We start from the raw sequence: 14,241 nt of genomic DNA, 5'->3' as shown, positions 1-14,241 counted from the left end.
GCTTCTGGATAAGGTCCTCGCTGGCTTCGGTGTGTCCGGACCCAGCCTCCCGGCTCCGGCTAACTCTCCTGGCCGGGTTCTCACTCAGCTCCAATGCCATCCCGTAAACTTGTGGCACAGAACGTGTGCGAAGGGAAGCGGGTAGAAGTAAAACTCACCTCACGAAAGCTGGTTCCATTTCATCCAAAGTGAGAATAAAAAGAACGTGCAGGTGCCTGTAGATCTCAAAGTCACGTTCACTTGGCGCTTCCGCTGACACGGGTACAGATAGTAGAGTCACTTTAGAACGACGTTGTTCGCTGCAGGGTTATTGTAAGACAACTGAGTGAGGCACCCCGGGGCTCCGTCGGTGGAGCGTCCGACTCCTGAGTCAGCCAGGCCTGGGTCTCAGGGTCCTAGATCCGTGGGCTTTTGATTTTCAAAACTTAGCGAACACATTAATACTTTTCTTTTGATCTGAGGTAATTAGAGATTTCTTTTCATCCAAATTGCTGGCATTGAATAAAAAAGTCAAAAAAGAAAAAAAAGGAAGAAGAACCGTAAAATGCCAGGAGGCATGGGAACTGCTGTGAGATTTCTGGAATCAAAGTGATCACGGATATGTGACAGAACAGCCGCCCCTGGGATTGCCAGGACCCAGGAAAGCACCAGCATCACAGAAGGCTCCGGATGCTGCCAGACAAGCCTCCGCCTCAGGGTGTGGTTCGGTCACTGTAAGTCAGTAGTCACTGTGCGTCAGTGGTCAGGCTGCTGCTACTTTTCTCAATGGAACAGGTATTTCCACTGAAGAAGTCTATGTAGGATACACATGTGTGTGTGTGTGTGTGTGCGTGCGCGTGAGTATCTCTGTGTGCATCTGTGCATGTATATCCATGTGTGCATGTGTGTATGCGTGCATCTCTGTGTTCATGTACACAGTGTGCACATGTGTGTGTCTGCACACGTGTCCCGCCTATGTGTGCATGTGCGCATGGTCATATCACACACATATATTTCTGCCTACATGTATGCACACGTGCACGTGGCTGTATGCATGTGTGTATCAGTGTGCGCGTGCGCATTTAGGTGCATGCACACATGGGTCTCTGTGTAGGTGTGTCTTACACACACGTGCACACATGCATGTACATAATGCACGTGTCTGTGTCTGTGTGCACATGTGTCAGCGTGTGCCCACATGTAGCTGGGTGCACATGTCTGTGTCTGCGTGTGCCCATGCCCGTGTGTCTGTGTGTGCATGTCTGTGTGTATGTGACTCTCTTTTGTCCCGTCTACAGGCTGGGTCCTGGCCGGTGCCACCCGCCCTGTGTAAGCCGCACTTCTTCCCGCCCACAGGCTTTCTGAGGCAGCCTTGACGTAAGGAGGTGTTCTGGGACTTTTTCACTGGGTCTGTGCTTGTCTCACAGAAACCTACACAAATCCCGTTTTTACTCCCTTCCAGTGTTCTAGTAGGTCTGATGTTAGAAATGTCCTTCCTCATGGACTAAAGTCGACGGGACGACAGGTAGCGTCATCACCTTCCCGTTCAAGCCGTGGTCAGAAACGCACCAGTGCTTTCTGGAACGTCGCGTGAACCGTGTCTTCCCCGCACTTCAGCAACGCCTGCCTTCTCCGCGTGGTCGTGCGCCCGCAGCGCTGGGGGCCTGTCGGCACCGCCTCGCGCCGTGTGTCCTGGGACGCTGCACTCAGACCCGATGGAAGGGCGTGGTGACAGTTTGCGGGGGTCCGTTTCGATGCCTGGACGCTCGTGGTCATGTCCCCGCACCGATGGTTGTGGTTGGTTGTTTCCTGCATGGATGTTGCGAGAGTTCGCAGGGTGTCTAATGGGCCGCCCCGGTTATGGACTGAAGCTTTCCCTGTTACGATTTGTTCCTGTCTCTCTGCATTTAAACTGATCATAGTCATTTAGAAGGGAAACTCGGTTCCTCTCCTCAGACGCTCGGCCTTGCTGTCCTAGCGGCCTGGCGGCAGAGGGTGGAGGGCCCCCCCGCCCGTTCCTCTGGCTTTTATCACAGCACAACCCCCTGTATTAGGGAGGGAGAAATTTAGAGAAATTTAGGCAAAGAGCTTTGCAGCACAGAGTCCTTGCTTTTTCTCAGAGTCTGGCCTTCAAAATTACGGGTGGATAAAATATTACAACCTTTGAAACAGTGTCCGCCTTCACTGGGTGCCAGAACAAATAAAAGCACGTCACTCACAGGACCAGCGCTTCTGCGGCCACCGCCCCGGGACAGCCTCCTTTGTCTGGCCGCCGCTCGCGGCTCGTCTGGCCCCCTACTCTGAGGCCAGCCCTGTCTGCGCTGGGCCCGGGCTGGGCCGCGAGCACGCAGTGGCGGGGCCCGTCTGCACCCCGGCACACGGCACCGAGTCCGAGTCAGGACCCTGTGGTGGCCGCTCCCGCCCGAGTCACCGCCCAGGAAAACACCCCGTCTCGCCTCTCACCTCGCTGTGCTTGGTACGAGGATTTCAGTAACGAGGGACATCTGCCTTAGCCGAGCGGGCACATGTCAGCCGTGTAAGGGCTTACACGGGGGAGGGTCCACGCCCAGGATCACTAAGCGGCACGGCACGTAGGGCGAGCTCTTGCCAAAAGGGTCGATCTGGCGTGGAGTGTTCTGACCGCAATGTACCAACCACGAACTAAGGAGAAGGGAAGGGAGATGTTCTCATTCCGGTACCATCCCTGGTGTTCTCGCAAATTCCAGTGGAATTGCTCTGGTGGCCGCTGACCCTTCTCCGGGGTAAAGACCCTGATTTCAGGATACCCAGAGTCAGGGGCACAAGCAGGTGGTGTGGGCAAACGGAGCTGCATTTCCGAAAAACGGCTGACACAGGCCCCACATTCTGTGCCGCAGGATGCCTCCGGCGACCTCCTAGCCAGCGGCATGCTGGACCAACACGGGGAATTCAATCTCCCGTGAGAGGTCTGAGCCGGTCTGAGCCGATCCGCAGTTAAGTGCAGAGTCTTCTAGGGAAGGCGTCCAAGCCAGGAACAAGGTCTGTGAGTTGCCTGGAAAATGTATGCTCTTTTCCCATGTCCCACAATAGCCCAAATATTAGACATGATTTGTAATTCCGTCTGTGCCCTGGTGGGAGCTCGCAAGCTGGAAGTCATATCGCTTTTCGTTTTAGACAGTCAAACCACAGGTTATACTTAAAAAACGAGGACAGCCGTCCAGCAAAGCAATGATTTGTCCTCAGCTAAAACACAGACTGCACTAAAACCACATGTTGCTGAGCCCGGGCTGGCCAGGCCGGACTGTAGATCAGGACGTGAGCGCGGAGCCTGGATGAAAGGCTGTTTTCTGCAGCGTGTGTGCCCGTAACTCACGGTACAGCCTGCAGCCCGCGTCCCCCTGAAGACCAGGACGGGTGTGTGGAGTGGCAGAGTCTATATTCAGCCCCTGGACGCCGCGGGAGCTGTGGCCACAGCCGGAGCCCTGGAGCGGCTGCCCAGAGGGCAGTCACGCTGTCCGAGCCAGCAGTCTCCGATACCAGGCAATCAAAAGTCACCATCTAAAGATCTTGGCCAGTGGACACGTTTGAAGAAGTAGATCTTGGAGTCCAGACGGCCTTTAAGATCTAGACAACTTGTTATTTAAATCTGGAAACACTTGAGAAAAATGGGGAAAGCCATTCTTCTTGGGTCTGAAAACTCAGACGAGCGACATCATACGGCGGCCTGAGGAGCGGCAACGTGAGCTGGCGCGGGTGTCCTGGGGCTCGTGGACGCCACACGGGCGCGCGCTGCTGCCCTGCCCTACTGGGGGCTCTGGGGGTCCACGCCTCTGCACCCGTCACAGACGTCCGGCACGAGCAGCGGGAGCTCCGGTCCCTCCTGGTCCCGGAGGTCATGTGCGGGCCGTGGCAGGCTGTGGGGACAGCGGGGGGACTCACTCCCGAGCCAGCGTGCCCCTTGCAATGCACGCGTCTCCGTGTTTGGTTTGAGGGTCTGTCTCCAAACTCCTGGTGTCCGCACAGAGACGATACATGCCAGTGTGTTCAGACTCTCCCTTCTTTGTGAGCTTCTTGGGTCCCGGAAGGTGGTTCCCTGAGGAGCTGGAGGAACGTAGAAACTTTCATTGAAATATGTTATGGTCATGTTAGTACAAATACCTGAAAATATGGGACGCAGTGGAGGGAGGACTAAAGATGTGTGACTTTTTATCTGACTTATTGTCAGACTTTCCATGCGTCGTTGGGGGTGGGGGAAGGGCCTCAGTATGGCTTGGAGACCTTGGGACAGCATGACGGACACGAGGACCACTGTGGTTTCCTGGCCAAGGTGGTCTCCAGACCTCGCGGCGGAGGGCCAGGGCCTTGGGTCTGATCTTAGAGGGGCTTCTGGACCTGGCCGTGGAGTGTGTCCTGGAGCTGGTGAGCTCACAGCCCCGCTGGGACCCACAGACGGCCGTCTGCCGCTGGCCCCACGGGGGCACGTCTTCACCTTCGAGGAAGCAAAGTCCTTGCAGCCGGAGAAGCAGAGGGGCCGTCTCTGAGCCTCAGGTCTGCTCGCTGAGTGCGCAGAGCACCCCACTTCCCACCGCGCAGGCCTGGGTCCTTCCATGGGGGACCCTCCGCCCGCCTCCACCCACAGCGGGTGACTCCGCGCCAGCCCCTCCGGGGTGTGTAAGGGACGCCTGTGCTCTGCTCCTTCCGCAGACGTGTCCAGGTGCGTGGCCGAGAGGAAGTACACCCAGGAGCAGGCCCGCAAGGAGCTGCAGCAGGTGTTCATCCCGGAGTGTGACGAGGACGGCGCCTACAGCCAGGTGACCTGCTCTCCGCAGCGTCTGCAGCCGGCGGGCGGCGCGCCGTGGGAGGAGGGCGGGGGCTCCCGTGGCAGAGGTCGCTGCCCTGGTCGGGAGCGAGTGAAGGACAGGGCTGACTTCCACGGCCAGTTGTGCAAGTAAAGTCACTCACGCCTTTCCGGGGAGCAGGGGTCTCTGTTGGGGCCTTGCTGTCCATCTGGGTCACCCTGTCCTGCCCCCCAGCCCCCTTGAGGGGCGTCGGCGCCTGGGCACCAAGCTCTTCACTGAGCATCTAGTCCCAGAAGGATTCTGAGTTCTGAGAGTAGAGAGTAGACCCCCCCCCCGGAAGGATGCTGGGGAGACCTCGGGGGGCAGGAGGGAGGCCAGGGAGAGCCTGGCGGGGGGCAGGGCCGGAGAGCCCCCAGGGTGGGAGAGAGGCAGGGGTGACAGGGAGACCCTGGGGTGGGCAAGAGGGAGGCTGAGGAGATGGGGGAGGGGTAGTGCGCAGGATGCCCCGGAGGCCCTGGGGAGCCGGAGGGACGCTGCGAGGCCTGGGGTCAGGGAGCGGGGGCAGGAGAGACGCTCGGGAGACCCCGGCGTGGGGGCAGGGCAGGAGCGATGCCGCGGACCGAGGTGGGGAGGGACGCTGCCCCTTCCCCTGGCGTCCACCGCGGGGCCGCGGGGAGAGGCTGAGCGTGTCCCTGGACCCTGGGGCCCAGCTCCCCGTGGAGACACGAGCGGCGGCTGCAGCTCAGGCGGGCAGGCGTCCTGGACGTGGCCGCGCAGCTGCGGGGTTGCGGGAGGCGGTTCTGCCCTGCCCTTCGCCGGGGGTGCGGACGCGGTGACGGGAGATGCGCGCGGCCAGAGCTGACCGCTGTCCCGTCCGCCCGCAGGTGCAATGTCACAGCTATACCGGATACTGCTGGTGCGTCACGCCCAACGGGAGGCCCGTCAGCGGCACGGCCGTGGCCCACAAGACGCCCAGGTGCCCGGGTAGGTCTGCGAGCGCACCCCGCGCCGGCCACTGACCACCGCCGAGTTCTTTGGGTGTGGCCGGATCTGCACGTGGTTCCCAGGGGACCCTGTGGGGTGGTTGTGGGAGTCACGGGGCAGGGACGAAGCCGCCAACAGGGAGAGCTGTTCAAGACGGCTCTGCCGCGGGGGATCTGCTCTGGCTCTGGTAGGTTCTTTGATTCAGGATGCGGGGTTTTTCAGGAACGACCACAAGGACTGTAGTCAGCAGTGGAAACTGCCACATGTTTCTTTTGGGGAAAAAAGAAAAATGTTCTGGTTTTATATGTATATGTTTGCAAAGAAAAAGGGGCTCATTCTTTATTAAGCCTTTGGAGTGTAACCTATGAAATAATCCATTTTTCTTTAGTATTTTACCAAAAATGGTATAAATGGGCCTGGTCGTTTTCACTGGAGAGAGTGTGACAGCGTGAGTTGTGATTGATCGGCCTGGGGGAGCGATCTGACCATCTCTGAAGGGACTGGTGATCTCTGCATCCGGTTCCCAGATAGGACTCGAGTCCACAGTCAAAGCAGCCGTTGTGAAAACGAAGCACTACGCGTGTTCCCGAGTTTTTACGTAAAACATCGAAGCGTTTACCTTTAGGATGTACTTTTAGACTCACTTTTTTTTTTTTTTAAAGATTTTATTTATTTATTTGACAGAGAGATCACAAGTAGGCAGAGAGGCAGGCAGAGAGAGAGAGAGGAGGAAGCAGGCTCCCCGCGGAGCAGAGAGCCCGATGCGGGGCTCGATCCCAGGACCCTGAGATCATGACCTGAGCCAAAGGCAGAGGCTTAACTCACTTAGCCACCCAGGCGCCCTAGACTCACTTTTTAAAAGTGAGACATCTTATAATGAGGAATTCTGTTCATGATTCAGACGCTCACACGGGGAGCCAGGGCGCAGGCCAGAACTCACGACGGCTACAGGATGATGACGTCTGTAGTTAACAGGAACACGAACCTCGTCTTTCCAGTCACTGGTCAGCACTTAAAAGCCGCGGGTGTGCATCATGTGGAATTAAAAAAGATTTATTTTTTAAAACTCCCTGGTTGTCCAAGAGCTAAAAATTGCTGACAAATATTCTTAGTGAGCTAACGCTTGCACCTAATAATTCCTCTACGACCTCACGGAGCAAAGGAAAGGAAGCGGGACGTGACTGACGCTGCGCGCCGCCCTCCGCGCCTCTCATTCTGGGAGACGCCGTCGCACAGGTTTCTTTCCAGGCGTGCGACTCCATGAGGCACCGAGCTTATTTTGTGAAGGAGAAAACTGGGGGGATGTCCAATTCTGTGACTTTGGTGATACTGTTAGAAATTAGCTTGTGTCTGAAAGGTCTGTATTGGGAAGCCATGTGTACAAACTCGGCCGAATCTCTCACATTCTCCAAATAGTACTTTGGTTTTGGAATCAAGCCACTACAGTACCCGCTAACACATCCTCTTCCCAACCAGGTACCAGCAATTATAATTAGACTATATAGAGATGCTGTGTTTTCGTAGTGGCTGTGTGGATTTTTTTGGCCCATGTGTTGGGTTTGGGGAAACAGTGTGCTTGAGAGTCCGGCGTTTCTCGCGTGGGGCCTGCGCCCGGCTCGGTGGGTCGGGTCAGGCTAGCGGCGAAGGCGGGGCGCGCGGCTCTCAGACTCCCTGTCTCCGCGTGAGCGTCTGTTCTCACTGCTGGGCCGGGGCGGGGGTTGCGTGGGCTGCGTCCCCTCACACCCGCGGACCCTGCGGCGCCCTCTGTAACTTCCGAGGCGTCCTGGGAGACGTCTGCCGACCCCACGCTGTGTCGTGCTTTTGTTCTGCAGGAGTGCGGGTGTGGGAAAGCAGGTGTCCGTGCTTGGAAACTGCAGGGTTTGGGGAATTGTGGTGAGAGTCTGAGGCCAGGTAGGGGTTCGGGACGGTCGTGCTCACACCCACACACGTGACGTGTGCGGAGACTCACAATGTTCGGTCACACGCGCACACGGTGCCACACACACGACACACACACGTGCATGATCTCCTTGTGACAGACGTCGGCATAAGGCACTGTGACTTCTCCCCAGATGCTGACAGAGCCTCACGGGTAATGCAGCAAAGCGGGGGTAGGACGTCCCTGCTGGGGTCCTTGTGTGGGCACCACTGCAGGGGACCGCAGTTTCCATCTGCAACCAGCCAGGGACCCGTTCTCCGGGGACAGCGTCCTTTCCTCCCTGGTGGACGGGCGCGCGCCTCTACCGCTGGTGCCCAGGATCCACTCGCTGTAAACCGTGGCCGTGGTTTCACCCAGTTTATTAAAATCGCGTCAGGCTCCCTGTTCAACAGCTGTCTTTCGTCCTGGAGTTCACACCAGCTTTACCCTATAAACACCCCCCATGAAATTGTGACAAGAGAGTTAAAATGTACTCGTCAACGGAAGCCGTCATTCAGAACGGGCACCTGTGTCTATTGCGAACCTTTGCCAGTGCACGGTGAGGTAGGCTTGGGGAGGGAGCAGACGTGCTCATGTTACTGAGGTGTCAGAAGAGGGAGAGGACCTCCTGCCCCCAAGTCCTCCACCCGCTCGCTTCTCCCAGAAGACCCTTTAAAAGGGGGAACAGTCCTTCATTCCATAATTATATAATCTTAAGCCATTAATGCAAAAGACCAAAATTCCTATTAATTGATAAGGAGAATGAGATGAGACACTTGAGCAGAAAAATGGTCAAAAGTCCTAAAGAGACACAGCGTTTTATAAAGGAGGAAACCCTAATGACCCGCGAACATAGGAGGAAGTGTGTAGGCTCACTAGTACCAGAGAAATGCCAATTAACATTGCCATGAGAGTCTCTTCCACACCCCTGCCCCTCCCAATTAACAGCAAAGAAAAAGTGATCTGTGATGTGTTGATAGGGACATGGGTGCACGGACCCTCCCCCACTGCACCAGCAGAACCCGCTGGCCTCCAACATGGGGTAACGGGGTGGTGTGGCTCCAGGGACGCTCACTCTAGTTTGCAGCCAGAGACACGCGCAGAGCGTCCAGACCCCCGTTTGTGGCAACAACCGGATCTGGGGAACGGATGGACGGCCACAGTGTCCAACTGGATGGACCATGTGTTTTGGTCAGCTTGCTCGGTCCCACGGTGCCAATGTGGTCCTGAGCGGAAGCGCCACAGAACACACGAGTCCACTTAAAATTCAAAACACAAATCAAACTCAACTCCTGCACTTAGAGAAACATCCCTGGGCAGAAAGCCACAAAGGCATGAGGAAGGGCTTGTGGTAGGATCAGATGGCCGCTCCAGGGGCAGAGGATTTTGACTGGAGAGGGGGGGACGTGTCGACTCTGCGTGCCCGGGAAGTGCTTCTCTGGATCTTCGACGACAGATTGTCAGGCTGTGCAGGCATGTCGGTGGCAGGAGGGCAGAAGTCCACAGCTTTAAAGAGAAAAAGTGAAAACTGCAGAGGTCATTGGAAGAAATAGCACAGGGACTTGAACCCTCAACCTCAGGGCATGGGGGGGGCGGGGAACTGAGGCCACACCGGGGCTGGAGGGAGGGCTGGGTGAGAGGCGCAGAAGGGACGGGTTGCGGATGCCCGGCTGCCGTCCTCGACGGTCTGCAGAAGCAGAGGCGGCGGCTCGGTGGCCGTGTCCGTGCAGCGGCTGCTGCTGGTGTCTGAGGGACCTCCGGGCGTCGGGCATCACGGCTGCCCGGACGGAAGTGGTCTTACCTTCTAGTTCCTTCTAGTTTACAGGTGGGGACTCCACCCAAGGCCTCTTTGCTTGGGACAGAGCTACGACTTAAAACTCTTAGCTTTTGTCTCCATAGCCCACATTTTCAGCCAAATCCAAAAATGCAAATTCACGAGCCATGAACTTACTTGGAAAATGCGTAACTCCAGGCGTGAGACCTGGAGACGAGTAGGTGGAGGTTTTGTCCAGGCCCTGGCAAGGCACTTGGAGGACAGGCGCTGCGCCTGCCCCCACCCTGCCCATCGGCTCCTCACTGCTTCCGGAAACCCGCCACGGGCTTTATCCGCATGAACCCAGGACGGGCCCCCGGGGTCAGCGCTCTGCTCCGATTTCCATAGCTAGTGAGTCTCGTGCCGTGTCCTTCCAGCCGTGGCCACGGACTCAGTGGCGCTCAAGCAGGGAGAGGCCGAGGCTTCGGTGGAGGGGCGGGTTTGGGGTGGCAGATCCTGGCCCACGACACCCCGTGGACATGCGCTTCCTGACGACTGAACCACTGAGCGTGGCGACCCCCTAACGAGTCCTAAGATGCTGCGTTAGTTGACCAGAGCGTACGTGACACGATCACCTGGAAAGTCACGGAGGGCATCCAATGTGACCCGCCCCCCACAAGGAATCCACTCGACGTGCGCTGCTGATTCGTTTGTGGCTGAGCCCCTGCCAGGCAAGGCGCGCACGGTCTGTTCAGGGCACTGCAGACACGCGTGTCCCGGGGGGTGAGGTCGGCTTGCTGCGTGAGGGTGGACAGGCGACCACCGTTCTGGGGGGGACGCGCTGCCGCAAGAAGGGGCACGGGGGTCTGGTACTTGTTCTCAGCCGGGCTCCTCGCTTCCCCGCTGCCTGCGGGTCCTGAGGCCGGTGCAAAGGTGAGCGCGAGGCTGGTGGGAGCTCCCAGCCTTCCAGGGGAGAGCGCGTGGGGGCAGGCGGCACATCGCCTTGAGAAGCATCAGGTCCGAAAGGCTGCTCTTGGAGCCACCGCCAGCTGCGTCCCAGACGTTGCCCTGTCGTGTTTCTTGCTTATGGTTTGGAGATTTCTTTGCTCACCAAGCCCTGTGGATTTAATCCCTGGGTCAGGAGATGGCTTTACGCTCAGGGTCTCTGCATGGGAGATGCTCAGGGGCTGAAGGAAATGACGGGAACACCCTGAGCCGGTCCCGCACCCCCTGTGCTGCTGGGGGCCCCGAGCCGGTCCCGCACCCCCTGTGCTGCTGGGGACCCCGAGCCGGTCCCGCACCCCCTGTGCTGCTGGGGGCCCCGAGCCGGTCCCGCACCCCCTGTGCTGCTGGGGGCCCCGAGCCGGTCCCGCACCCCCTGTGCTGCTGGGGGGCCGGGTCGACACGCCTCCATCTGGACGTTGCTGATTCATATTTATTCTGCAAGAACTTTTTCTTCTTCTGAAGACTTGAAGACTGACGTTACCGGAGGCAGAGTAGAACTCAGAAACAAAGGACTCTTCTCCAAGGGCGGGTTTTTGTAGCTTGTGCCTCCGCTATTACTTGGGAATCGCTCCAGGCTCTCCCCTCCCTTCTGCAACTGTGCACCGTGGCCAAGAGCTTATTCCTGGCACAGGTACAAAGCAGCGTGAGACACGTGAGCTGAACCTGCCCGCAAGAACTCTCCGTGTCACGACATCCCCGGAACCGTTGTGGGTGGCTCAGCTGGGAGTTTGTGTCCGACGTCCGCTGTAGGTCTGGGGCCACAGAGCAGGAGAGGGGAGACATCCGCATCCGTGGCTGAGGCCCGCCTGGGAGCGCCCATCCCCCCCCAAACCAGGGTCGGCGGTGGGTTGAGTTGTCCCGAGCAGGCTGGGGGTCCTGTCCAACCCGAGATCCCCACTCCCCGAGTCCCCGTGCCTTCGTGGGGCAGGACAGAAAGCCGGCTCTCGGCCCCACGCATTTCCCGGCTCGTTCTATCATGCCCGGTGTCATCTCTCGTTGGGGTCAGTTATTGGAGGCATCGCTTGTCTGCAGAGAGGGATGAGTACGTCAGCGGCCCTTTCCTGATCACTCATCTGAGTGATTTCCCTGCTGGGTCTGGGAAGGTCCAGGCGTGCAGGAGAGCAGCCTTGGGGTTAGGTCGGAGGCCTCTCAGGACGTTGCCCGTATGTGTCCTGCACCTCCCCAGTGCCTGTAGCTTTGGCCTCCCCCTGACGGCGGCACTTCACATTTCTATGAAAATCCTAATCATTTCTGAAAATGTTCCCTTGGTAGAGAGAAGCTTTTTTTTTCATTTTTCACTCATGAATTTCCCTGGTGCTCAGTGACCAACCTGCACAGCTGAGGAATTTGAAAGAAACTTCTGGAACAACTGGATTTCCAAATCCTGACGTCAACAGCACAGCCGCAGCTGGCTTCTCGAGTCTCTGGAGTATTTCTTTGTACAAATGCTTGAAATGCAAATTCAGGGTTGCTTTGTGTGAAGCAGAAAGGTTACTGATCAGAAGGAGCCCCCTTTTTCTCTCAAAATGGCTTTTTTTTCACCTTAATAATTCTCTTCCTGAAAAATGAGAGTAAAGGAAGACATTTCGGCGCATACGGGCAAGGGAGTAAGAACAGAGAGCTTTAGGTCTGAGGACAGAGCCTGTGGGTCGTTGGGGCAAGACCCAGAGTAGGGTTCCTGTGGCTGCTGGGAGGCAGTGCAGACGTCACTCACTGCGATGGGCTCTGGAGAGAAATGCAAGTCACCCGGCACCGCGGTGACCGTCAGCGAGGTATCCAGCAAACTCATTTCACAACCCTGATGAGACGAAACAGTAATCTGATCGAGCCAATACAGCGCTTGTTAAACTTCTGATACGCTTTCCAGACTGTGGAACTGTTTTTAGAGGGAGACAGAGAGAGAGGCCGCGCGTGCACACACACACACACACACACACACACGCACACACACACACAGGCACGCGCACACGCACACACGCACACGAGAGTTGGCGGGGCAGAAAGGCAGAGGGAGATGCCCAGCGCAGGGCCCGACACGGGGCTCCATTTCACAGCCCTGAGATCATGACTGAGCTGAATCAAGAGTCGGACGCTCCACCAGCGGAGCCCTCTAGGCGCCCCTCCCAGCGATTCCTGTAAAGCCAGGATTTGTCAGACACTCAAGAGAAATCTGTGGCCGTTAAGGTCATGACTGCTCAGCTAGTGTGAGGTGTTACTTGCTGCTGTCAGCGTCTGTGTGTGATGGGTGTATGATATGTAGCCTTACGTACAGGGAAGACTGGGGGTTCGCCAGAGCTGCTCCTGCACCATCTACTGATACCCTGGAAGCATCACAGTCCTGGAAGCAAGACCAGTCCTCTGGTCTTGAACCAGAGGAGCCACTGCCCTGAGGGCCAGCTGCTGTGTCACCCTAGGGAAACTGATGGGGCCAGCTGGACACGGGCACGGGTCTCAGGGAGTGAAAGAAGAGAGCCACATCGTTCCTGGGTTGGGTCCCGTGGGGGAGGGCAGGGGCCCATCATGTTGGACACAGTTATGGAATGATTCACGGAAGGTCATGATGTTCTCTAGACTGGGCGTTTCTAAGCTTTGACACTGGTATTCACGGGGTTGGGTGTCGTGAGGCCCCCGGGAGGTAACCAGGCAGGAGCTGGGCTGTAGTGATCGGTTAAAAATTGGGTGCAGGTCAGCGCCTGGGTGGCTCAGTGGGGTAAAGCCTCTGCCTTCGGCTCACGTCATGATCTCAGGGTCCTGGGATCGAGCCCCGCATCAGGCTCTCTGCTCGGCGGGGAGCCTGCTTCCTCCCTCTCTCTCTGCCTGCCTCTCTGTCTACTTGTGATCTCTGTCTGTCAAATAAATAATAAATAAAATCTTAAAAAAAAAAAATCGGGTGCCGGCAACTGCCATTGTGCACATTGGCTCAAGCACGTGACTGTGTCCGGAGCCCTTTGTAGGGCTGGCCCTGGACCAAAGAGCGTTATGGGGTTGGCTGGTTTCCAAGCGCTTGGACGTCGGCTTTGGTTTCCAACCCGGGCTTGACACCCACGCGTCTCACTCTCTGTCTCTCTGCCCTGGCTCTCTACCGCTGGGCCTGTTGGCTGCCGAGGGGTCAGCAGGCCTGAGATCAGGGGCCTGTTGGAGCTGGCTGAGGTGCTGTCCACCTCCACGGGTCACTCTCAGGCTCCCTGACTCTGAGGCAGGGTCTGCCCCACACCAGAATCTGCAGGGGCCAGGCTGCTCAGACAGTCCCCACATGGGGAGCTGTGTCCTCGCAAGCAGAGGTTTGCACACAACAAGGGGACAAGCAGGTGCCCGGCACGCACGCGTGCCCCAGGGTGCTGCTGGCCTTGCTCCCGACTCACACTGCTCTCCCCCAGGGGTGTCTGTTGGCCCCTCCATCCGCTTCTGGGGCCTGCCTGTCTGCTCGGCTCCCCAAGGGCAAACAGTGCAGACAGGGATCCTGGCCCTGCCGCTTACTGGCTAAGTGACCTGGGCCAGTTAGGCACCTGCCCAGATCTCAGTCTTCCCGTCCATGTAGTGGCCATAATGCTGGTACCTACTTCATGGGGTTGTTGTCGGCGTTAAATGACATGATGGATGGGGAGGACTGAGGACAGCGACCGGCACCGTCGGAACCGCGCACAGAGTGTGCTCACAGCTGCTGGGCCCGTTGCTTCAGTGAGTTCCAGCTCAAGCTCATCTCCCCAAAGCACATGAAACTCTTCAGCGCTGTCTCTCTTGCATCGTGTGTTGGCCGCACGCAGTGAGCATGTGTTGAAGGAACCCACGACCGTGATCCCGGAGAGATGCCGACGTCCCCCAGG

General features: G+C 57.6%; 1 protein-coding gene across 2 annotated transcripts in view; it reads left to right on the top strand.

Moving 5' to 3' along the window:
- Positions 1-14,241, top strand: part of SMOC2 (SPARC related modular calcium binding 2) — a 143,086-nt gene that overhangs the window by 46,065 nt on the left and 82,780 nt on the right. For both annotated transcript variants that reach the window (XM_082730437.1, XM_082730436.1), the window contains exons 3-4: positions 4,663-4,769; positions 5,642-5,741. In XM_082730437.1, the coding sequence (XP_082586563.1) occupies positions 4,663-4,769; positions 5,642-5,741 (207 nt within the window). The remainder of the gene's footprint in view (positions 1-4,662; positions 4,770-5,641; positions 5,742-14,241) is intronic.

This window comes from Mustela nivalis (genome assembly GCF_964662115.1).
Source record: "Mustela nivalis genome assembly, chromosome: 5".
NCBI classification, from domain to species: Eukaryota; Metazoa; Chordata; class Mammalia; order Carnivora; family Mustelidae; genus Mustela; species Mustela nivalis.
Note: the sequence above shows the minus strand (reverse complement) of the source record. Positions and strands in the feature narration are given on the sequence as shown.